The sequence below is a fragment of the Bubalus bubalis genome, chromosome 20, assembly GCF_019923935.1.
Source record: "Bubalus bubalis isolate 160015118507 breed Murrah chromosome 20, NDDB_SH_1, whole genome shotgun sequence".
Taxonomy (NCBI): Eukaryota; Metazoa; Chordata; class Mammalia; order Artiodactyla; family Bovidae; genus Bubalus; species Bubalus bubalis.
In genome coordinates this window covers 62090404-62115420 of record NC_059176.1, presented here as the reverse complement: position 1 = coordinate 62115420, position 25017 = coordinate 62090404, and the positions used below count along the sequence as shown (strand labels likewise).

Sequence of the window (25017 nt, the reverse complement as noted above, 5' to 3'; positions counted from 1 at the left end):
GTTGATTTCCTTTAGGATAGACTGATTTGATCTCTTTGAAGTGCAAGGGACTCTCAAGACTCTTCTCCAGCACAACTTGAAAGCATCAGTTCTTTGGTGCTCAGCCTTCTTTATGGTCCAACTCTCACATCCATACATGACTAAAAACCATAGCCTCCAGTATATGGACCTTTGTTGGGAAAGTGATGTCTCTGTTCTTTAATACGCTGTCTAGGTTTGTCGTAACTTTCCTTTCACGGAGCAGACGTCTTTTAATTTCACATGATTCAGAATATCTATTAATTTAGTTTCAGCGAGGCTGCAGTTTATAGTTTCATTCTGTGAGGAAAAGAAAATGTGCAGATTTATTGCATAAATTGGATCACAGGGGGCTCGTTTCACCTATTTAAGAGTACACATTGTTTCTAAACACGTTCCTTTTGGTATGTGTGTGACTTGAAGTGTCATTAAAGAAATGACTGGACAGTAAGATTCGTCTATTTTGGCTTTCCAGTTCTGTGAATTTTATAACCACAAGCATACTTAAAATACAGAATAGTTCACCCTTCTCCAAAACTCCTTCTTATTCTAGTCTTTTCTACCCCCTCACCCCCACCGATAACCTCTGGAAACCACTGGTATGCTCTGGATCACTGTAGTTTTGTCTTTCCTGGAATATCGCACAGTGGGGTCTTACCATGTATAACCTTGTGAGACTGACTGTTTTCACTTTTTCATGATGCCTTTGTGAGTTATCCACATCGGTGTGTCTCTTAGTAGTTTGTGCCTCTTTAGTGTGAGGAAAGCATCCAGTTTTGAAACAAGTGGGTGCCTTGTTGTAGAATGAATAAGATCTTTTCAGCTAGACCTCTTTGGGGGAACACTTGTTAATGGGCCAGTTTGAGTTTCTCCCTTAGTTTGATGGTTCTGTAATTGCCTTTCTTACAACATATTGACACTTTAGTCATTTCATTATTTTATGCTGAAATTCTCCTTAGATAATCAAAATTAGTAGGGATTTACTTTAACTTTGGCCTTCAAGCCATTAATCTACAAGACTTAGCACTCAAGGGAAGAAAACACTGGATTGGTAAGTGGAGAGTTGGCCAATTTAAGGCAGAGCTAATAAGTATTTTGCTTTTGTATAAAAATATAAAAAGGACACTTTGCATTTCAGATTCCTGAAATCCCAATGCTGATACAAGTCGTAAAAACAGGAGCGGCACTTAAAAGTGTTCAATGGAGCGATTAGGCATCCAGAGAAGCGTGTGACCTGTGATGCCTTGAAGTGGCCTCAGCTGACGTGTTGGTCACCAGGCCCTTCTGCTCTCCCATCCCCTGATACTCCATGTCACAGGCCACTCCTACCCTGTTGTACCCTCAAGCGTGGGCCCGTCATGCCAACTTCTGGACTTTAGCAGATCCATAAACAGCAGAACACCGGCTTCCCCGGTGGCTCAGTGGTAAAGAATCTGCCGGCAATGCCGGAGCCACAGGAGACCCGGTTCGATCCCCGGGTCAGGAAGATCCCCTGGAGGAGGAAATAGCAGCCCAGTCCATTATTCTTGCCTGGAGAATCCCCGTGGACAGTGGAGCCTTGTGGACGACAGTCCATGGGGTCGAAAAGAGCCGGACATGACTGAAGCAACTTAGCACAGCACACACAGCAAAAGTGGAGTAGTGGGAGTGTGCTGTAGGTTCAGGTACCAACTCTGCTATCTGATAAGAAGGGGGTTTCTGTTGTAAGACAGAGAAGGGCTTGCAGGATGGGGTATTGGAAGGGGGCAGGGGCCGTTCCCTGCTTCCTCATAACCTTGCCATGATGCCTACCCAGCTCTACCTGTAGTGCCTCAAAGGACTGGGACCTGTTATAGTCCTGGTTTCAGTTCACTCAGAACCTTCTGCAAGAATCTGGTTGCTCCAGCTGGCCTGTAAATCGTGGGTCCACCGTGGTGGGCAGGCTTTCGTGGTTCTGATATGGTCCACAAGCCTCAGCTTTATAGCTGGGGCTGCAGTTGGGGCAATGGTAAAGAAGAACTGTGGCTGAGCAGACACCCCATAACCATCCATGAGAGGAACCGGTAGATGAGGTCTCAGCCTGGGCTGGAGTGCTTCCGGTCAGGACCACCCAGCAGCCCTTCATTGCTGCACAGGGAATCACTCATAACAGAATGTTCCAGCAGCATAGTCTGTGCTGCTGGTATGTCCTGGGCCACACGAGTCCTCAGACTCTGCCCTAGACCTCTGGCACCAGACCCTCAGTGCTGGAGTGGGACCCAGCCATCTAGGGTTTAATAAGCCCTCCTGGTGGTTCTCATGTTTCTTTCTAGAGTTTGAGACCCAGTCACCCAAGGCATGCACTTTTCAGTGGTAGGTTTCTTTTGCTTAAAAATTGTTTTCTATGTTTTGTGTTATATGAACTGATAACATGCAGGGTCCAGCGTTACGTTAAACTGAAGCAGTTCTTTCTCTTGTAATTGATAAGTGAGATGAATTACTGATACAGATTTTCTTATGTCACCACCCAGGATAAAGCCAGCTTGGCCAAGGTTATTTTCTTTAAGCAAAAAGTTTTTCTTCAATATTTAAAAATATAGTTTTATCATACCTTTTAAATAAATTCCTGTTATAATAGTCAAATACATAGAAGTAAATGATACTTTTAAAAGAGAAAACAATAACTAAATAATAACTAGAGCGAATCTCCAAGTATGTCTTATTTTGGGGAGGTTCATGTTAATGCATTATTCTCCGTTGTTTTTGAGAAAAGATGTTATTATACAAATAGGATTCTAAACACTTAGTCTTGCTTGTTGAACGTGATATTTTTCTAGAGCAGGTGTTGGCAGCTGTGGCCCAGAGACCAAATTCTGCCTGTTGCCTATTTTTGTAAATAAAACTTTATTGGAACAGAGCCTCTGCCCGTTCATATTGTCCACGGGTGATTTTGCACTGCAACTGCAAGGATGAGTGGTTGCCCCAGAGCCTAAAGTATTTCCTACTTGGTCCTTATAGAGAAAGTTTGCCAGAGCCTGTTCTAGAGAATACAATTTAAATGTTTCATACTTTAAAGAAACTGATTTTATCCTGAGAGTCCCTTGGACTGCAAGGAGATCCAACCAGTCCATTCTGAAGGCGATCAGCCCTGGGATTTCTTTGGAAGGAATGATGCTGAAGCTGAAACTCCAGTACTTTGGCCACCTCATGCGAAGAGTTGACTCATTGGAAAAGACTCTGATGCTGGGAGGGATTGGGGGCAGGAGGAGAAGGGGACGACAGAGGATGAGATGGCTGGATGGCATCACTGACTCAATGGACGTGAGTCTGAGTGAACTGCGGAAGTTGGTGATGGACAGGGAGGCCTGGCGTGCTGCAATTCATGGGGTCGCAAAGAGTCAGACATGACTGAGTGACTGAACTGAAGTGAACTGATGTTAGTAATGCTCCTTGATGGGGAGAATTCGGGAACATCTAGATCATTTACTGGTATTATAATAGATGATCAGCTGCTCCAAGTGCCCAGGGAGTCTGGCTCTAACTTTGTGAAGTGGGCTCATGCAAAAAGTTTCATGACAAAACATTGTCATGAAAAGATAGTGTAAATGATTAGCAAAAGTTAACACTACTTTTGCTGCTTCTGTTTTGTTTCCCTGGTTTAGGAGTATCCCAAATATCTTTATAATTTGCACCTGATCTCTTGGACTAGCGGCTATGACTACTTGGCCTGAATTGGATTTTTTAGAGCAACACCTTAACTTTCCTGATGTCTAGGCCTGGAGTAGCAAGACGGCTGGGCAGTGGGAATGCCCTGTGGCATTTGTCTTACCACTTGTCTTTTATATCTTCTTCCTGCCTGGCCAGTCTCTTTTTGAAGCAGATACAGTTTCTTCTACTACTTCCTGGCTGTCTGCTGCTATTACTTCCCTGAGTGCACTGTCTGTGAAATCTGTCTTGGGTGCCCCAAAGTGAAAATGAAAGTCACTCAGTCGTGTCTGACTTTTTGTGATGCCATGGACTGTATAGTCCATGGAATTCTCCAGGCCAGAATACTGGAATGGGTAGCCTTTCCCTTCTCCAGGGGATCTTCCCAACTCAGGGATCGAACCCAGGTCTCCCGCATTGCAGGTGGATTCTTGACCAGCTGAGCCACAAGGGAAGCCCAAGACTTACTCCTTTCTTCCTAGAGTGACAGTCTTCCTCCTTGTCTTTGATCTGCTGTGGTTCGTATTCAGGGGTTAGCCCGCTGGTGCCCCTCCTTTACTCTCTGGTGGGCTTCATCTTGTCCTCACAGAGGATCCTCCTTCAGGTCCTCCCAAGCTGTTGATGGGGAAGCCCTCTTACTCTGGTGGTGTGTTTGCTCCCTGGGATGGTAGTTTCACCCTGGATACCTTCTCGATCATGAGTATCTCCCCCAGCACAGCCTTGGGAATGAGAAGAGAAACCAGCTCCTCATGGGGATCTAGAGCAGCGGTCCCCAACCTTTTGGCACTACGTTTTGTGAAGATGGTTTTTCCGTGGACCGGGGCGGGGGGTTGGTTTTGGGATGATTCAAGCACATTATATTTATTTTGTACTCTATTTCTATTATTATTACATCAGCTCCACCTCAGATCACTGGGCATTAGATCCTGGAGTTTGAGTACCCCTGATCTAGAGCAATGTTGTTTACCCTCTTGGGTTTGGTTTGTTAATATTTGTTTAAGCTTTTTTGTCTTATGTTCATGTATAGCTGTTATTTGTTTAATTATCCCATCTCTGCCTGCTTTTTGTTTTTTTCTCTTTGAAGTTTACTCTGTACTCATAGACTGAGTTGGAGAATACTCTCCTCTCCTTTTCAGTGCTCTGGAAGGCTTTCCTGGAAAAGTTGGCAGAACTTCTCTCTAAAGTCACCTGACCTGGTGTGTTCAGTGTGAGAGGGCTACTGAGTTCAGATTTCCATGGTCATAGGATAGTTTAGCTTTTCTGTTTTTCCATGAGTCAGTTTTTGTGGGTTGTATTATCTTAGGTGGCTTCCCAGCCCAGGTGGTGCTAGTGGTAAAGAATCCACTTGCCCGGGCAGGAGACTAAGAGACGAGGGTTCGATCCCTGGGTCGGGAAGATCCGTGGAGGAGGGCATGGCAACCCACTCCACTATTCTTGCCTGGAGAATCCCATGGACAGAGGAGTCCATAGGGTCACACAGAGTTGGACCTGACTGAAGTGACTTAACATACGTGCACACACACACACACACACACACACACACACACTATCTTAGAAATTTGTCCTTTTCATCTGTTTTCAAATCTATCAGTCGGCAGTTATTTATCATATTCTTCTACCTTTTAAATTTCTGCCACATTTGTAATGATACCTCTATTTTAATTCCTAATGTGCTTTATGAATTGTGTCCTCTTCCCTGCTTTAGCAACACTTGAATTTTTAAAAAAATGTTTTCTTTTTAATTCACTTCTATCCTTTTGTCTCCTTCCCTGTAATTTCTTTGCTGTAGCATCAGCACTCCCCAGGAGCTGACAGGAGGCCGCTGGGCAGTTGTTACTGACAGAAGAGGAGCCAAGTCCCATGCTTTTAACCTTTCTTGGCCCTGTCGGCTGCCTTGTCTATAAAGTGGGTAGAGTGGGTGAGGTCATGGCTCGGGTTCCTACCAACTGTTCTGTGCTGTGTGGCAAGGTTTCCTTGGGTTTTATGTTCTGACTATGAGTGGAGTCCATCCGTGTGCAACCAGCTTACTGCCTCAGCCAGTACACAGTCAGGCTGTAACATTCTTACTAGAGTTAATTAATATTCTTATTTAAAGGCAAATTTGTTGGCTTTGGGAATGGAGATGGTTTTATTTGACCAGCATGAAGGCGTGATGAGCCTGCATCACGCCTTCCTGTTGGAGGGCTGGTGGAGTGTTCCCATGCACTGCCCCAGATTTTTCTTTTGAAATAGTTTTAGTTTTACAAAAGAGTTGCAAAGGTAAGGTAGACCATTATACCCTTCAGTCACCTTGACCTAATGTTAGCTTCTTTTATAACCATGACACAATGATCAGAACGGAGAAATGAACATTGGCTGATTTTTCCAGCAGTGTTCTTCTTTTGTAGGATCTGACCTAGGATTCTTTGCTGCCTTTAATCTTCAGGTCATTTCGGACCATTTCTTGGTTTTCCTTGTCTTTCATGACCTGGACACTTTTGAGGAGTACTGGTCTCTATAAAGAGAGTTATGGAATGTCCATTAATGTAGGTTCATATGATATTTTCTTATGATTCACCCAGGTTTATGGATTTGGGGCACATTGAAGTGCCCTTTTCCTCAGGTGCTCACATCAGGTGTGGGGGCACAGGATGCCAACGTTACTACTGATGATATTCACCCTGATCACTCAAGGGGGTGTCTGTCCCTTTTCTATACTGTGAATTTATTATTTTTTCCTTTCCTTAATTGTATCTTTCTAATACAATTTATTATATCTTTTCAAGTCAATTTTATTAAAGTATAATTTTATATCTCATAAGAATTGCCAATGTTAAGTGTACCATTCAAAGGTTTTTTTAAAGCAAATATAGGGAGTTGCATAACCGTCACCACAGTCCCGATTTTGGATATTTCCATCATCCCCCAAAGTTGCCTGTTGGCGTCAGTCTCTTTCCATCTCAGCTCTGGGGAGCCACTGTTCTGCTCTCTGTTGCCATCAATTTGCCTTTCCTGGATGTTTCATATAAACGGAAAGATACAGTTTGTGGTCTTCTGCATCTGGCTTCTTTCACTTAGCTTGGTGTTTTTGAGGTTCATCTGCTGCTGCTGCTGCTTCTAAGTCCCATCAGTCATGTCTGACTCTGTGCGACCCCATAGACGGCAGCCCACCAGGCTCCCCCATCCCTGGGACTCTCCAGGCAAGAACACTGGAGTGGGTTGCCATTTCCTTCTCCAATGCATGAAAGTGAAAAGTGAAAGTGAAGTCGCTCAGTTGTGCCCGATTCTTAGCGACCCCATGGACTGCAGCCTACCAAGCTCCTCCATCCATGGGATTTTCCAGGCAAGAGTACTGGAGTTGGTTGCCATTGCCTTCTCTGGAGGTCCATCTAAATTGTAGCAAATATTAGTATTTCATTCCTTTTTATTGCTAAGTAACGTTTCGTGGTATGACTAAACCACATTTTGTTTATGTATTTACCAGTATAGTCTCCAGTTTTGGGTATTACGAATAATGCTGGTATAAATATTCATATACCCATCTTTGTATGGACATGCATTTGTTTCTCTTAAGTGGGATTCTAGAAGTAGAATCGGTGGGTCATTTGGTTAGCATATGTTTTAATTTTTTAAGAAACTGCCAAATTATTTGACAAAGTTTCTATATCATTATTTATCCTCCCAGCAACATATGAGGCTTCTAATTTCTCCATGTCTTGTCAACACTTGCTTGTTCTTATTAAAAAAAATTAATTTTAAAGGATAATTTACAATATTTGTGATGGTTTTTGTCATAAATCAATATGAATCGGTCACAGGTATACAGGTGTCCACCCCATCCTGAACCCCCTCCCACCTCTCTCCCCCACTCCATCCTTCCAAGTTGTCCCAGAGCACGGCTTTGGGTGTCCTGCTTCATGCATCAAACTCGCACTGGTCATCTGCTTTATATGTGGTAATGTTTCAATGCTTTTCTCTTAAATCATCCCATCCTCTCCTCCCATCGAGTCCAAAAGTCTGTTCTTTACGTCTGTGTCTCCTTTGTTGACCTGCATGTAGGATCGTTGGTACCATCTTTCTGGATTCCATATATATGTGTTAATAAATGATATTTGTCTTTCTCTGACTTCACTGTGTATAATAGGCTCTAGGTTCGCCCATCTCATTAGAACTGACTCAAGTACATTGATTATAGCCATCTAGTAGGTCAAAAGTGGCATTTCATTGTGGTTTTAATTTACATTTTTAAATGACTAATATATTGAATATCTATTCATTGATTACTAATCATTTGTATGTCTTCTTTGAAGAAATGTCTGTTCAGATCATCTGTCCATTTTTAATTGGTTGTTTATTTTCTTTTTGTTGAATCATAAGATTTCTTTATATAATCTGAATATGTCATTTATCAGGAATGTGATTTGCAAACATTTTCTTACAGTCGGTGGCTTGTCTTTTTATTTTCTTGGTGGTGTCTTTTGAAGCACAAAAGTTAATTTTAATGAAGTCAGATTTGCCAGTTGGTTGTGTTCATTAATGTCAAAACTAAGAACTCTTTGCCTAACCCAAGGTTATGAAGATTTTCTTCTAAAAGCTTTATAGGTCCAACTCTTACATTATGTCTAGATACATCTTGAATTAATTTTTTATATGATGTGAAGTAAGGATCCAGTTTCATTTAAAAAATACCTTACACAATAAAAATTCACATACTTTAATTTTTAGAACAGTTTTTAGGTTTATAGAAAAATTGAGCAGAAAGTACAGAGGGCTCCCATCCCCTTCCACACACACTGAGTATCCTCTCTTATTAACATAGTGCATTGTGTGGTACATTTGTTAGACTTCATAAGCCAATATTGATGCATATATTAGTCCACTAGGGCTGCTGTAACAAAGCACCCACATTGGGTGGCTTAGGCAATTAATTTTCACATGATTCTGGAAGCTGGAAGTACAAGGTCAAGGTGTAGGCAGGTTAGTTTCCCCTGAGGCCTGTGTTTTGTCTTGTGATGGCCAGCTACTCACCATATCGTCTCCTGGCTTTCCTCTGCATGTGCTCATTCTTTGGAACCCCTCTCATGTCCAGATTTCCTCTTCTTATGAGGACACCAGCTGGCTTAGATTAGAGCCCATCTAAAGACCTCATTTTGAGTTCATCACCTCTTAAAGGCCCTTTCTTCAAATACACTTGTATTCTGATGTACTGGGGGTTGGGGAGACATAAGTCAACCCATAAAGGATGCATCATTATTAACTAAAGTCCATAGTTTACATTAGGGTTCATTCTTCATGTTACACATTCTGTGGGTTTTGACAGCTGTAGGGAGGCGTGTTCTATCATTGCAGCATTGTACAGAGTAGCTTCACTGCCCTAAAGATCCCATGTTCCACCTATTCATCCCTTGCTCCTCCTACCCCTTGACAATCACTAATACTTTTATTGCCTTCATAATTTCACCTTTTCTAAAATATCATATAATTGTGTTAATAATTATATGGCCTGGGTCAGGAAGAGCCCCTGGAGACCAGGGACAGGGTCCCCACTCCAGGATTCTGGGGCTTGCCTGGTGGCTCAGATGGTAAAGAATCCACCTGCAATGCAGGAGACCTGGGTTCAATCCCAGAGTTGGGAAGATCCCCTGGAGGAGGGCATGGCAACCCACTCCAGTATTCTTGCCTGGAGAATCCCCATTGTCAGAGGAGCCTGGCAGCTACAGTGCATGGGGTCACAGAGAGTCGGACACGACTGAGTGACTAAGCACACAGCACATCCTTTGCAGACTGGCCTCTTTCACTTAGTGATACTCTGTAAGATTCTCCATTTCTTTTCAGGGCATGAAAGTGCATTTCTTTTCAGCACTGAATAATGTTCCATCATCTGGATGCACCATGGTTTATTTACCCACTCTCCCATTGAAGCATATCTCGGTCGCTTCCAAGTTTATTTTTTTATTTATTTGGCTGTGCTGGGTCTTAGTTGCAGCATGTGGGGTCTAGTTCCCTGATCAGGGATCGAACCTAAGCCTCCTGCATTGGGAGCACAGAGTCTTAGCCACTGGACACCAGGGAAGTCCCACTTCCAAATTTTGGTAGTTCTGAATATAGGTACTGTAAATATTTGTGTAGACATAAGTTTTTAACTCCTTCTGCTGCTGCTAAGTCGCTTCAGTCATGTCCGACTCTGTGCGACCCCATAGATGGCAGCCCACCAGGCTCCCCTGTCCCTGGGATTCTCCAGGCAAGAACACTGGAGTGGGTTGCCATTTCCTTCTCCAATGCATGAAAGTGAAAAGTGAAAGTGAAGTCGCTCAGTCGTGCCCGATTCTTAGCGACCCCATGGACCGCAGCCTACCAGGCTCCTCCGTCCATGGGATTTTCAGGCAAGAGTACTGGAGTGGGGTGCCAAATGAGCACAATTGCTGGATCCTGTAGTAAGAGTGGGTTTAGTTTTATAAGAAGCCACCAACCTGTCATCAGAGTGGCTGTACCATTTGCATTCCCAACAGTGAAGGAGGGTTCCATTTGTTCCACATCCTCACCAGCATTTGGTGGTGTCAGTTTTCTGGACTTTGGCTGTTCTAAGTATGTAGTCGCATCTCACTGGTTTTAAACTTGCATTTTCCTGATGACATATGATGTGGAGCATCATATTCTTACTTGTAAGCATCTTATATGCTTACTTGCCATCTGCATAACTTCTTTGGTGAGATGTCTATTAAGGTCTTTGGCTCACTTTTTAATCAATTCTTTGTTTTTTTTATTCTTGAGTCTTATGAGTTCTTTGTATATTTTGTATAATAGTTCTTTATCAGATATGTCTTTTGAAGATATTTGCACTGCCCGCCCCCCCCAGTTTGTGGTGTCTCATTCTCTTGACAGTGTCCTTCTCAGAGTAGAAACATTTGATTTTAATGAAACTGAGTTATCAATTGTTTTTTATGAATCATGCCTTTGATGCTGTAGGCACAAGTTTATTGCCAAACCCAAGGTCATCTAGATTTTCTCATATGTTATCTTCTAGGAGTCCTGCAGTTCTGCATTGTACATTTGTGTCTGTGATCCATTTTCAGTTCATTTTATGAAGGGTTTCATGTTGAGTCATGGTTTTGCGTGTGGACGTCCACCTGTTTCAGCATTGTTTGTTGAAAAGGACTGTTCTTCCACTATTGACTTTGCTTTCCTCCTTTGTCTGAGAGCAGTTGACTATTTGTGTGGATCTAATTCTGGGCTTTGTTGTGTTCCAGCTTTATTTATTCATTTTTAATTAATTAATATTTGGCTTATGGATGTCTAGTCATACTACCACTATTTGTTGAAAAGACTATCTTTTCCCATATTGAGTTACCTGGGTATTTTATAGAAATTCAGAGCATAAGCGTTTACTTCTGGACCCGCCCTTCTGCTCCACTCATCTGTAGCTTACACTTGCCCCATTATCACACTGTCTGAGTACCTTGATTTTATAAGAAGCTTTGAAATTGGGTAGTGTAAAGCCTCCAACTTCATTTTTCTCCTTCCTCTCCACCCCAAACTCTTTTGTTTATCCTAGATACCCATTTCATGTGAATTTTACTATCAGCTTGTCAATTTCCACAAAAAAAGCCTGCTGGGATTTCGCTAGAACTAAACTTACAGATCTACTTGGGAAGAATTGCCGACGTAACAGTATTGAGTCATCCAGTCCTTGAACATGGAATTTCTCTTCATTTATTTAGATCTTCTTTAATTTCTCTCAACAATGTTTTGTTGTCTTCAGTAATTTAAGGCTCATGCTTCCTTTGTTAAATATATTGAGTATTTGCTGCTGTTAAGTCACTTCAGTCGTGTCCGACTCTGTGCGACCCCATAGATGGCAGCCCACCAGGCTCCCCTATCCCTGGGATTCTCCAGGAAAGAATATTGGAGTGGGTTGCCATTTCCTTCTCCATTGAGTATTTACTTTTCTTTTAATGCTGTTGTGAGTGGAGTTGTATCTTTATGTAATTTTAAGCATTGTTAGCTTTGGAGGACTTTGCTATTTGGGGAATATTGTTCTCATCATCTGTAAAAGTTGCAAGTTATATAATTCCAACCAAGTTGGTCCTGTCATTTCAGGTACATTGAGGGTTAAGCACAAATACTTAATAATTACCATCTCAAGTGACTTGGGGGTTGCTTGTTGGTCATAGATTATTCACTCATTTTGGGCACAAAACCAGCTATTTATTTAGCTGGCATTTTGGTTGGTGATTTTGGTGAGGCAGAGCTGGGTGCTCTTCTGCCCTAAGCCGGGTTGGCCTATGTGTCCGCAGTCGCCTAATCAGCTGTTTCTTAGGACCAGCTAGATGTTGGCTGGCACCATGAGGGTGCCCGGGCCTGTTTCTTGCATGGTGGCAGGCTAGCCCAGGTTTGTTCTCGTGTGAGGGGTAGAGATCTGAGAGAATGGAGAGGCCCTGGGCCCCAGCAGGCCTGGGCTCGGAGCTGGTGTGCTCTTGCCAGCATCCTTCTGTTGCTCAGAGTGAGTCACCGGTGAGCCAGATTGAAGGGGAGAGGAGATAAACTCCATCTCTTGATGGGAGAAGCTTCAGAATCACATGCAGAGGTGTGTGGATATAAAAAGGGGGATAACTGTGGCCATTTTTGCAAACAGTTCACTATAATAGTGTGTACTTCTGTAATTCAGCCTGGCTAATTCGACTCTTCGTTTGTTTGTTTCTTTGGGAAATTACTTACCTTTGAACTTTTTGCAGGCACCAATACCACCTCTTCCAATAGGCGCTGAGTAGGTGACATGTTTCTTTTCTTAGATTCTGGGGCATTCAGAGCACAAGCAACCGTGTAGTTGGGAAGTGAGGAAGGTGATGTAGTCGGGTGCACGCGGCATTTTCTAGCTTAGGGTGACAACGGAGGTGACTGACTGCACGGGCATCTTCCTGTTGCAGAAACAGCAACTGTACTGGTGTTAGTTCTGGTTGCAGTGAAGTTAAATCAGTGTGGAAAAGTGGGGCAGGGGCCAGCCGAAGCCCGCCTTGCCCTGCAATAGCAGTGTCAGTCATGCTCCATGGAAAACAGGACTTGGTCTGTTTGTGGTAAATGTGCTTTGCCATAATTGGCCAAGGTGAACTCTGTACCCTGGAACAAGTCCTAGCCCATTTCCCTGGGTTCAGGGGGAACTCTGATGTTGCCCAGATGCTCCTCCTTGGCTTTGGGGGGTCTCTGAACTGTGTTCAGTGAGGGAGGGGTGTGAGGACTCTGTGTGCATCGTGGCCTCACCCTGCCTAGTCCCCTGAGTTCATTGCGATTTCAGGGCGATAGCCGAGTGGCCTTGCTCGCAGCAGTTGAGAGCGTCTGGGCTGCCAGTCAGCTGAGGAGTGGGTGGTTTCGAGTGATCTGCTGTCTCGTCTTCGGGCGTTTAGTTTGTGAGGCTGGCGCTGCTTCCAGGGGTACCAGGGACCTGGCCAAGTGGGGTCCCGCTGGGTCCCGGCAGGCTGGTCCGGCCGGGGGACCACGCGTGTCTCTTGCCTTCCCACAGGCAGCCTGTGCGGCGACGGCACGGGTACCTGCTACCTCCTGCCGGTCTTCGACACCGTGTTTGTCCGGAGGCGCCACCGCCGGCGGGGCCTGGGGCTAGCCATGCTGCGGGACTTCTGCCAGACGTTCCGAGAGGATGAGGCCCTGGGTGTCAGCTGGCCCATCTCGCCCGCCATGTACCAAGGTGACGGCTGCGTCGGGGAGGGGTGTCTGGGGAGTGGGATGTGTAACTCCCGTGTGTTCCAGATGATTCCGGGGCGGGAGGTCCCTCGGAGGCCCTGGCACCATGACAGGCCTGTGGGTTTTCTCTTCCTTCTGAGAAATCTCCCATTGTTTCAGCACTGAGACCGCAAGCTTGATCACAAGGGGCAAACCTTGTCCAGCCCCTGAGAAAGAGCTGGATTTAGAAAATAATAAAAACCAAACCAACCCAGCGTCAGAGAGAAGCAGAATGCAGGGAACTTGCACTCCATTGACAGCTGCTGTCGGGCCTCAGTGGGCCTTTGCTCTCTCCTGAGAAGATGGTGATCATCACTCTGCCCTTCCAGCCAGGAGCCCCAGGGGGACCAGGAGCTGAGGGAAGCATGCTCTGAGCTCTCCCCAGGTTCCCCTGGGGAGGAGCAGGCTTCAGAGGACCGGGGCCACACTGCAAAGACCCTCCCATGGCCTGTATCTCCACCTGGCAGGGAAGGAAGCTCTGAAGGTGCTGACTGCGAATCACACTTGGGGTCTCAGCTACTGCTGCGTTGCCCTCGCTGTGCCTGGGCTGGGGGGTGAGCAGGCAGTGTGTAGACAGAGCAGCAGCTGGAGGCTCAGGCCGGCTGCTCCACGCCTCCCTGACCGCCTTTTATCCGGTACAGTCCTGCCCTTGGAAGGGCCCAGAGGGCCCGCTGCCCAGGGCCCCATGCTTTAGCACCTTGTCGAGGCTGAACCTCTGTCCATGGAATGAGGAATCTGTGGGCCCAAGGGGATGTTCTCAGCCGGGTCCAGGCCACTCCTAAACTAGCTCAGGCTACTGCAACCCCAGGATTCTTGCCCGGGGCTGCCGAGGGCCCGAGTGGATGCCATCTTGGGCCTGTGCACCTAAGGCGGACCCTAACACCCATCTGCACGTCCTTATTCTGGTGGGGTCCACGTTCGTATGTCCAGTGTGCGGGGAGCCGGACGGGGAGGAGAGGGTGGGCTGCCAGCTGGGGGCCGGCTCTCTTGGCATTGCCACCTTCAAGTGCAAAACACCCAGGAGTCTAAGAATTCTAAATTTAAAACTGGCTTTTCCTCTTACTGAGGAGTTACATTTGGCAAGACAGGAGAGCAGGGCTTCCTATCTAGCACTCGACCAGCTCGGCTTCCACCTTCTTAGCATCATGCCCTCTGGGTTTCCATCTGCGCTCTTGCCAGTGGCCTGATGCAGCCCCCGGTGCTGGCAGAACTGGGGCCCTGCCATGTGGAAATGCTCACCCTGTGAATGTGGCATAGACGTCTACAACCTTGAGGGATTTGGAGTCTGGACGTCTGTGGATGAGCGGGAAGGGTCCCTGGGAGAGGAGGGCTGTGGAGCTCAGAGGCGGGGACGGTGTCTGCAGAGGGGACTGGGTGGGTGATGTTATGGGGCTGAATAGGGTGCCCCCCGAAGTCTAACCCCCAGGGTGACTGTATGTGGAGATGGAGTCCCTCAGTTGTGTCCGACTCTTTGTGACCGCATGGACTGCAGCACGCCAGGCTCCCCCGTCCTCCACTGTCTCCTGGGGTTTGCTCATACTCATGTCCATTGTGTCAGTGATGCCAGGAGCTATAAGGAGGTGATTAAGGCTGGATGAGGTCCTAAGGGGGGCCATTATCCAACAGGACAAGTAAGAGGAGGCCCCCATAAGAAGAGGAGAAAGGGCCCAGTGGGTACAGAAGGGAGATGGGGAGAAGACACAGTCAGAAGAACCATCTCCAAGCCAAGAAGGGAGGTCTCAGGAGAAGGCAAGCCTGCTGACGCCTTGATCTCGAACTTCCAGACCAGAGCTATGAGAAGACAACTGTCGGTGGTTTAAGGCCCCCCCTCCACCCTCCGCGAGTGGTGTTTCACTGTGGCCCCGAGCAGGCTGGACGGGGTGGGTGAAGGTGGGAGGCAGGGGAGGGGCACAGAGGGGTCAGAGAGCTGGGGGTGGGCCGGGCGGGGGACACAGGGGAGGGTGGGCACGGTCAGCAGCCCCCCTGACCGCTCTGTGCACCTCCCCCCAGTCTGCAGGAAGTTCCTGACGGCCCACCCAGCTGAGCGGGGACGCCTGTGGGAGGTGGAGCCCCCCGGAGCCTGGGGCCAGCGAGACAACATCTGGCTGAAGGTTCAGCTTCAACAGTCAAGACTTCATCTGGATTGTGAGTGGGGTGGAGCTGTGCCCTGTGGGCTGATCACTTCTAGGGTTGGTTCGGATCGAGTCTGCCGGGGAGACCTTCTCTTTGTCGCTGTTGCAGGGACTAAGGAGAGAGCGAGAGCCGGTTGGTGGCATCCTGGCCTGCTGCCACCTCCCTTCCTGAAGGAGCCACACCTTCCAGACCCTCTTGCTCAAATATTAGCTCTCCCTCAGTGTAGCCGGATCAGAGATTCCCTGGGAGTCAGGGTCCCCCTGTTCCGATTGGAAGGATCAGGGAAGTCTGCAGGAAGGTGCCTTGGAGACGCCGGTTGCCACAGGTGGAGTGCGTTATCTGTGAAGATTCTGAGGCACACAGAGGTTCGCGGGGCAGCGGACTCTGCCCCTCTTCCGCTGGGAGGGCTCACGTGGGCAGTGGCCCACATTCTGTGTCTGTGAGGCCTGCCTCGCACTGGGTGGTGGGCAGCCCTGTGAGGGACACACGTGCTGCCTCCAACAAGCGTGCAGTGGGTTTGGCAGCGGATGGCGTCTGTGCCCGGAGGGGGGGTCTCAGGTGGGGAGGCTGATGCCCCCAGGCCGGGTCTCAGTGGCAGCTGGGGTTCAGGGCTGCAGTGGGGTGTGGGGGGTCTAACTGTTCAGATTCACCGGCCGCAGTGAAGGCGTGGCTGCCCTCTCCTCCTGGTCCCCAGCCCCCTTCAGCGTCTGTGCCAGCCCCGTGGCTGTGGGCAGCTCGTTAGGGATGGGCGTGCTGGGTGCCAGGCCTTCTCTTCCCCCGGGAGATGGATTCCCCTGAGGTGGAGACCAGGGAGAGCACCGGGGAGCTCATTGATGACGATAGCGATAGGTTTTGCTCCTCGGCTGCCTTTGGGCCAGGAGGCTTAATGGGTCTTTGCAGGAATTAATGGGGTGGCCTGGCACCTGGGGAGGAGGCCGCAGCAGGGCCGTGACTGCGATTCTAATGAGGCGGTTAAGTGACTTGCCCTGCGGCGCTCAGTCAGAGATGAAGGGAAGCCCGCCTAGTCCCGAGCGCTTGGCCAGGTGGCCGTGGGGCTTCACAAATGAGCCCGCAGCCTCCACGCAGGCCCAACCCTGCGGCTTGGACACTGCAGCTCCTTGGCTGGAAATGGGGAAAAAAAAAGGTGGGGGGGCTGCCCTTCAGAATGCGGAAATAGCAGGGGCTGGAGGGTGTTGGCAGGGGAGGACATTGTCGCATAACTGGGGAGATGGTTTCCTCTGAGGGGAATTCCACTGGGGGTTATTTCAAGAGCTGAGGAAGCTGGTGTGGTCTGGTCAGGAGAAGCGAGCTAGGATTCCAGTGCCAACCCTGACACGGTAGCTCACTCCGAGATGCACCAACTCTCTCCTTAAAACGGGAAATGAACTTTCACAGAGAATGTTCTAGAAACATGCTGGAGTCCCTTGAAGGAAGAAGGGCCATGCTTATAATTAGGGTTATAATTAGATTACAGAAACTGTAATTTTTAAAAAAAACTCTAAATTATGGTCTTTTCACTCCCTGTGTAAATCATGGTTAGTTCCCAGTTTTACCCACACCTCCTGTCTCGCCCAGGGCCAGCAGTCAGGATTTTAATTCGCTGGCCAAGGTTTTCCGCCAACCAGCTTCATCTTGTAACGATTTTGTCAGTTAGCGCTGACACGCAGGTTTTTTCCAGGTTGGAGAGTGGGGGCCACGGATGCAGTCACAGATTAGCCCAGATGCTTGGAGTTTCTCAATTTTTAGTCTGTTTCTCTCCTCATAGAAATCAGCTCATGTTAGCCCACTGGGGTTTCCCAACCAGCACCAAACAGAGCAGGTTCTGGAAACTTCTCTTCCCTGGAAATCTCATGAGACCATTTATTTTTAGTTTTTAATTATTCTTAGGGTCACTTTCTTGATTTGTTCTGTTTTTCAACTTCTATCTTTTGTGCCTTCATGCCTGACTATTATTTAGGAGGTCTCCCACAGTTTCATGGACCATAGGAATAGAACTTTAGCAAGAAGCCCGGTGGGGCCATGGCTTTTTACATTCTAAGGAAGGCGCAGACATTTTACAACATTCCACAACATCCCAGTGGGAAATTAATTTCTGCTCCTTTCAGATGTTTTAAAATCTATTTTTGAAGCTGTGTTGGGGCTTTTAGAGTTCGCATGGTCCTGACTGTAGATAACATCTGTGGCTTATAAAGGCCCTGAAAATATTTTCAGGGTTATGCAGACCTTTTGAGAGAAGGAGTTTGTGGGAAACTTTCTTTCTACACTGTTACAGATGAAGCCTTTGAAACTTGACCAATAGGATCAGAATTCTGTCTTATGTGACTTCCCTGAAAGCCTACACATGCCTACGTTTCTTTCCTGGAGGAGAAGAAACTGAATACATCAACAGTTTTTTTTTTTTTTTAGAAAAAATTTGCTGGAGGCAGGAAGTAATTACACACAGGTTAATTTTTTTTTTCATTTTTAGGTTATATTTTTGCTTTCTTTTTCCAGGTGAATTTTTAGTACATTCGATTGTCATCCTCAGGGGAAAAACATTTTTTTTTTCTATTTATATGTAATTTTTAAGCTGGAGGGAATGGACATTTAGAGATGTGAAATATTTGCGCTGAGGAGGTGGGGGCATTTTTCTAAAAGCCTGATGCTTTGCAGACTGCAGCTCTAACTTGTTCCAGCTTGTTCCGGAGCGTCCGACATTACATGGAGCATGTTTATGGGGGAGAGCTATGCTGAGAGGAGCAAAGGGCAGAACCGCCGCGTTGGAAGGGCATTTTGGGCTATCGCTGCTCTTTGAAAGGTCGTGTGGCTCCCTCTAGCGGCCACTGTTATCGTCTGCAGCCCCAGACGGTAATGGGCAGGCTTCTGCCTTCGCCCTGTGTGGCTGTTTCTGTTTCTCATCCTCGTGGGTCCAAATTAGTGCGTTCATCAATAAGAATAAAAAAGTATTGCACTTTCATTGCCTAGGAATAAAATGCAAGTGAAAGTTTGATACCTATTGGCATACTTTCACCCATAACACTGGAGAAGGAAATGGCAACCCACTGCAGTGTTCTTGCCTGGAGAATCCATGGACAGAGGAGCCTGGAGGGCTACAGTCCATGGGGTCGCAAAGAGTCAGACACGACTGAAGCGACTTAGCACACGCACGCACGTGTCCATAACACGTGAAAAACAAAGGTTCACACACCAGGAAAGGAAGAAGATGTGTGATGAATGATCTACTTCATTCCCTCATCCAGTTGATCACTGTTAACGGAGCATTTCTCAGCATTTCTCACTGTCCAGGTGATCAGGATACAGTAGTGAACAAGGCTGGTTTTTGTGAAGGAAAGTACATGGGCAATTAGTACTGTGTTGTATAGAATCCTTACATATCACAGACAGCTAATGAGGGCTGGTGTTTTTAAATGCTTATAATTAAAATTTCCCAAACCAAATTTTGGTCATTTATGATGTCTGGAAATGAAACTTTACACATTTATTTATATAGGTAAAATGTAGTACATGTATTCTTTATTTGAAAAATGCGATTTGTCTTTTCAGCTCAAATAGAAAACTGCCCATTCTTTGCCTAAGGTATCTGAACCCCCCACCACACCTTCACATATGGATTTTGAGGTGTGGGGAGGTTACACAGTAGGATAAGAAAGTTACCCCCTTCCAAGTTGGTGCTTGTTTGGTAGGACGCAGAGGGAGGCTGAATTAGCGTGTGTCTCTTGTGAGTAGGAATTCCAATGTGCAAAGGGGAGGGCTGAGGAACAGAATGGGAAATATGACTCCAAATAATGCCTGAACAGCTGGGAGAATAGATCTAAATTCCGGCTTAGAAATGCTTGAGTAGAGGTGCTCTCCCAACAACCTGGCAGGTTTTCCTGTCCTAGGAGGGCACATAGCAAATGTCAGGGTGAAGATCAAAAAGGATGGAACTGGGTTGTGGGGAGCCACGCTTTACATGATCATAGGGGGTCCCCCTTCTATTAGTAATCGTTTGTCTGTCTGCTCCCTTGCGAGTCACTCCATTTGCTCACCTCACTCTCTTGCTTGGGGAGGGCAGCTCACCCAGGACATTCCAAGGAGGCCATGGCTACTCGTGGGCAGACTTCTCAGGATGATGGACCCAGGCTGTCCCATAACGGAGAAGACCACAAGGTACAGTGACAAATGTGTGTCATTCTAGGGCTGGTCCTGGGGCCGTGCTCGCACAGCCTCCTGAACACCTCTGCTCTGGGCTCCTCTGCAGCAGTGGGCCCTTGATTTATGCTCAGAATCTCTGAGCTGTGGTGGATGGAAACACCATTGCAATCAGAGTTTTCGTGGCCCTCTTCTCTAAGCTTGACAAGCTCCAACAAAGCCAAGACAAAACAGAAAACACATGGGAATCAGCTGTAACTTTACATTGTTAAGGAAATATGGAAAAATCTGAATTTCAAATTCTGCGACGGACCAGTGTCTTTCAGGCAGAACAAATGTGTTTTTCTTTCCTCCCCTGCTCCTCCAGTGCACATGCTTCTGCTTGGTCACTTCAGTCGTGTCCGACTCTTTGTGACCCCATGGTCTGCAGCCTGCCAGGCTCCTCTGTCCATGGGATTCTCCAGACAAGAATACTGGAATGGGTTGCTCTGCCCTCCTCCAGGGGATCTTCCCAACCCAGGGATCGAACCCTCATCTCCTGCGTCTTCTACATTGCAGGCGGGTTCTTTACTGCTGAGTCCAGATGCTAGAAAATGGAATAGGGCATGAGGTTATGAGATGGTCCAGAGTGGTGGCAGATAGAACCGTGGGCAAGGTTGGGCTACTGGATATTTCTTGGTGGCCTGCTGCCACTCAGTATTTTGTAAGATTTTGGAGAGAAATGATTCCATGAGCATTTTCCTGAGGCCACGCCAGACACTTGTCCTCACAAGGTGATTGCGCTGACATCCATTTGCTGGCATAGAAGGGCCTCTGCTCCTGAATCCCTGGAGAAGTGATAACAATGTTAAACTCCAAAACTGACAATTGCACGCTGTGGGGAGCGCTGCTTATCTTGGAAAGTAGGTGGTTCTGGGATAGAAGACTCAACATCAAAGGCAGAAAATATCCCAGGAACTGCTGGATTGTCTTGGGAAAGCTGCCTGGTGTCTGACATCAATTCTTGTCCTCTGGCAGAGAAGGGCCTTCATGTTCCTTGAGTTGCAGTGGAAAGATGGGCTGGCTTAGGACCCCCCCAGGCTACCGAGCCGAGTGTGTGCTGTGCCTCTTCGCTGATCTCTGCCTCTTCTTTTCAACCCTGAAGGCCATTAGAGGAAGCAGGAGGTGTTCAGGGTGCCCTAGGTGTGCCCATGGGCGTGCATATCTGGGGACATCTGCATTTTCCAACTTTTGAAGTAGAGTTTCCTTAGCCTTGTTCTTTCTTTGATCTCCCCTGGCCTAGACTTCACACCCCACCAGTAAATACATTCCCATCAGTAAATCTGCACACGGAGCATCTTACATACAAAACATAAGACAGCCCACCCAGTGGCTGGCCTGGTGTTTGAACCTGGCTTGCCCGCTCTGAGTTTGGCGTGGCCAGGCCAGGACCCCAACAGGGCTTTCAGAGTTAACTGAGACGCTCTGTTGCTTCTCTTCTGGTTTTAGGAGAGGATCAGCGGAGACCGGGAGCAGACCGGTGGAGACCACGCCCTGAAGGCAGCAGAGGGGTGGCTTGCGCGAGCCTGCCCGGCGGGGCAGGAGGGGCGGACACCGGCGGGTGCCGGGCTGCCCGGGGGGCCGGCATGCGGCCCCGCCCCTGACCCCCGCAGGCTGAGCTGACCCCGGGGAGGCCGAGCTGACCCCCGGGAGGCCAGCCCCATCCCTGACCCCCCGCAGGCTGAGCTGACCCTGGGGAGGCTGGCCCTGTCCCTGACCCCCAGGAGGTTGGCCCCCGCCTCTGAACCCCGGGAGATCGGCCCTGCCTCTGACCCCCGCAGGCCGAGCTGACCCTGGGGAGGCTGGCCCCGTCCCTGACCCCCACAGGCCGAGCTGACCCCAGGGAGGCTGGCCCCACCCCTGACCCCCGGGAGATTGACCCTGCTTCTGACGCCCTGCCTCTGACCCCCGCAGGTTGAGCTGACCCCGGGGATGCCGGCCCTGCCCTTGGGGTTGGAGCGCTGCCATCCCTCCAGGCTCCTGTCACGGGGCGCTGCCCTGTGTCCCTGCTATGCTGTCCTTTGAGGGACAAACGACCACACGGACCCCCCTACCGCAGGCTTGATGTGTGGGCTCAGGTGATGCCAAGTCTGAGAAGCGCTGCAGTGAATCCCAAAGCCCTGTTGGGGGCAAGTGATTGTATTCCTGCTCAAGCTTCAGAAGCCTGTTCGTTAAGCCTAATGGGGTTTCTCTAGCTCAGGATGAGTTGGTGAAGACTGCTCCAGGCCCATGTGACTGGACCCTCTTGCCTTAGCACCAGGAAGCACTGCAGCAATCCCCTGGGGGTTCGCCCACCACAGCCCTGCTGTAATGGCGAGACACCGGACACCAGAGGGCTTTCCGAGGAGACGCTTTTCTTTCCAGAGAAGATTCAGCCCCGCTGGCTGCTCTCCGAGATCAGGCCGCCTGGTGCACCTGGACCTCCAGCCCCTGTCTGGCCTGTGCGGGAGGCGCTCAGGGCAGGCTCCAGGCAGCCTGCTTCTGCTTTGCAGGGGAAGTTCCTGGGGATTTTTGGGCCAGTGGCCCTTCTGGAGTGATGGTGCCTGCAGTGGTCAGGCTTGTGCTAAGGAAGGTGACCGTCGAGGTGCCGGCCTGGCCCGCTTGGGACAGCGGGCTCCCCTCTCTGCATACCTGCCCAACCCTGCTCGGGGCAGTTCCCAGGCGCTGTCGGGGATCCCGCCCCCAGACCCCAGGGGGGACAGGCGAGCTTGCCCTGGCCGTGCTGCTGGTGGTTCACAGGTTGTGGCGCAGTCCAGCAGCCCCATGAGGCCCCAGAGCCCGTCTCCTGAGCGTGAGGTGGACTTTCCACGCATTGGCCTGGCCTCACCCAGGGTCAGTAGGATTCTTTCCAGGGCAGGCCAGTCAGCTGTCTTGGGGTGGGTGAGCTGAGTGCTGCCCTGACTTCTGGGGGCGTGTCTGTCTGATCATATCACTGGTGACCCCCACCCCCTTGGCTTAAGACTGTCTTTGCAGCACCTGGGGCCGTCACAGAAGCCCACCGTCCTGCGTCACCTCTGCGCTTGCCTGCCCCTCCTTCTATCTCCAGGACCTCCCATCTTCAGACGCACAAGGGTTTTATTTAGAGTCTGCCAAGGGTCTATGCCTTTCCTCTCTCACCACTCCTTCCTGCACACAGGCACCCACGCACATCAGTCAGGCAGATCAACCAGGCTCCTTCCTGCACACACACATACACACACACACACACACGCACACATATGCATGCACACACATCAGTCAGGCTCCCTCCTGCACACATGTCTGCTCTCAGCTCAGGCATCCCCCTAACCGTGGCCTCCATGCCCTGGTCTCTGCTGGGTCTTCCTGAGCCTCCACTAGGGTCAGCCCAGGGTGGGGTGAGTTGTCTCTCCTGTCCGCAGTATCAGGGCAGAGCTGGCCCTCTGTAACTGGGACAGGGGGAGTGGATGGTAACAGGTCTCCTCGGGAGGGAGGGGTGACACTTTCCTTCTGTTCCTCTGTTGCTGGACCCTCAAGAGGTGGGCAGAGGGACAGTTTCGGTTTTTTAGGGACACAGGGAAGCCCATCCTGGAGCCCGAGGTTCGGAAGGAGACCCCTGGTGCTGAGTGCTGGAGAGATTCTGACCTGCTGCTTCCTGAGTAATCCGAGGATGTGTGGGGTGGGACGTGGTACTTATTACTCACTCATGTGTCTGTCCGTCCGTCTGTTCATCCCTGCACCCTCCCATCCATCTCCCTGGCCCTCTTGCTCTCTCCCTCCATTTCTCCACTCATCTGCTCACCTGCCCATTGACCCCGCCACCTTCATGCCTGTCCACCTGCCATCTCTTCATGTCTGTCCATCCATCCACCCATGGTCTGTCCGTCCTGTTGTGTCGGGAGCCGCGTTAGGCATTACTGACAAAAGCCCCAACCCCCTCTTCCTCATCCCGCAGGCACGGTCCCGGGATGAAGGAGTCAGCTCTTGTGAATCTGACTCGTTCTTTCTTCAGTTGAGTTGGCTGGAAAGAATGTTAAGGTGCTTGTTGTTCTTGAGAGAAGCATGAGAAGGCACAAAGCCTTCTGCAGTTGTGCCCAGAGAATAATCCATAAAGTTAACCATTGACATTTGTTCAAGGATCTTTACAAAGAACGTTCCGGGATGAGCATGTAGGCCGCAGCTTGAGGCCATGGGAAGGATTGTTATCTGAGACCTGTTTGTGAGGGGAATGTTTATGGCAAAGGAAGTTTGCTGAGCTTAGGGTTTAGGAATAATTAAGGATAGCTAGAAGCCTTTTTAGGAGATAGTGAGCTTAGGATGCTAGGGGCAAACAGGATTTAGAATTATAAGAAATAAACTGAGGAATGTGGCATGAGTTACAATGTAATCACAAGTTAACTATAGGACACATAAGAGGAAGTAGATACTAGATAGTAAAGCAGATTCTGAGAGAATCACTGAAGCAGGAACTCTGTTTGAAGGGCAACAATGATTTCTGGAGACAATAAATCTGGGTGGTGGGGGGGGGACTGAAAATGTCAAACCTCTGACCTATGCTTTCGTCAAAGTATAAAAGAAAACCTGAAGCTTGAAATAAACATGTAGTCCCACACCTTGAGTCAGAGGCTACATCATTCTCTGCCAACACCGCTCATCCCTTCAGGCTGATTCCCTGGCTGCTGGAGCTGGACTCTGGCACTGTTGTACAGCCCATATTCAGTGTGTGTGCTCAGGGCCAACCCTGCATCTTACAGAGAAGTAGGGCATGGTCCCTGGACCCCAGGAGACCATTCTCTGAAAGTGTCCTTCCCAGAGTCTCCAGTGTGCGTGTCTCTTTTATACCGTTGGGAAGAGATAGGAGGCCAGCTGCATAGAAGCAGAGCTTAGGGCTCTGTGTGGAGATGCCAGAAGCCACCCGCAGGGCATGTGGGCTCTCTGGAAGGAGGCACAGCCATCCAGGGGTCTCAGGTGTGCAGCCGAGGGGCTGCTGTGAGTGACGGCGGATGGATCCTCCCACACGCGTCGATGTGAGCTGCGAACATTGCACTGTTGGAGATCGATCATCCGTGCTTTGTGTTTACCTGGGAATTAACTGATCAAAGTGGCTCAGGGGTTTGATAAAGTTACTACTCAATAAAGGAATCCTCCCAAGGAAGGAAAACCCATCTGTTGATGTAATTCATTCGAAGACATACAAACGAACTGCATGAGAGGGACACGTGATGGGCTCAGAGCAGCCGCTCCCTGGCAGTGTACGGCCCTCTTGGTGAGGGGCTGTGTGCAGGAATCCTTCCATGTGACGGGCATGCACGAGTATCAGTGAGACGGTGTGCATGGGGTGTTGTTTTATTAAACCACCTTTTA

The 25017-nt window shown here is 48.7% G+C and overlaps 1 protein-coding gene across 5 annotated transcripts in view; it reads left to right on the top strand.

Moving 5' to 3' along the window:
* The window catches only part of LOC102411148 (protein FAM169B), an 88222-nt gene extending 64433 nt beyond the window's left edge, over positions 1–23789 (top strand). For 2 of the 5 annotated variants that reach the window (XM_045163711.1, XM_045163710.1), the window contains exons 6-8: positions 13175–13357; positions 15177–15272; positions 15403–17961. In XM_045163711.1, the coding sequence (XP_045019646.1) occupies positions 13175–13357; positions 15177–15272; positions 15403–15968 (845 nt within the window). In that variant the 3' untranslated portion in view covers positions 15969–17961. Of the gene's footprint in view, positions 1–13174; positions 13358–15176; positions 15273–15402; positions 17962–18177; positions 19675–21144 lie in introns of those variants that run through there. The other 3 variants (XM_045163712.1, XR_006640325.1, XM_025271557.3) reach the window with 3 other exon arrangements.
* The last annotated feature ends 1228 nt before the right edge of the window (positions 23790–25017 follow it).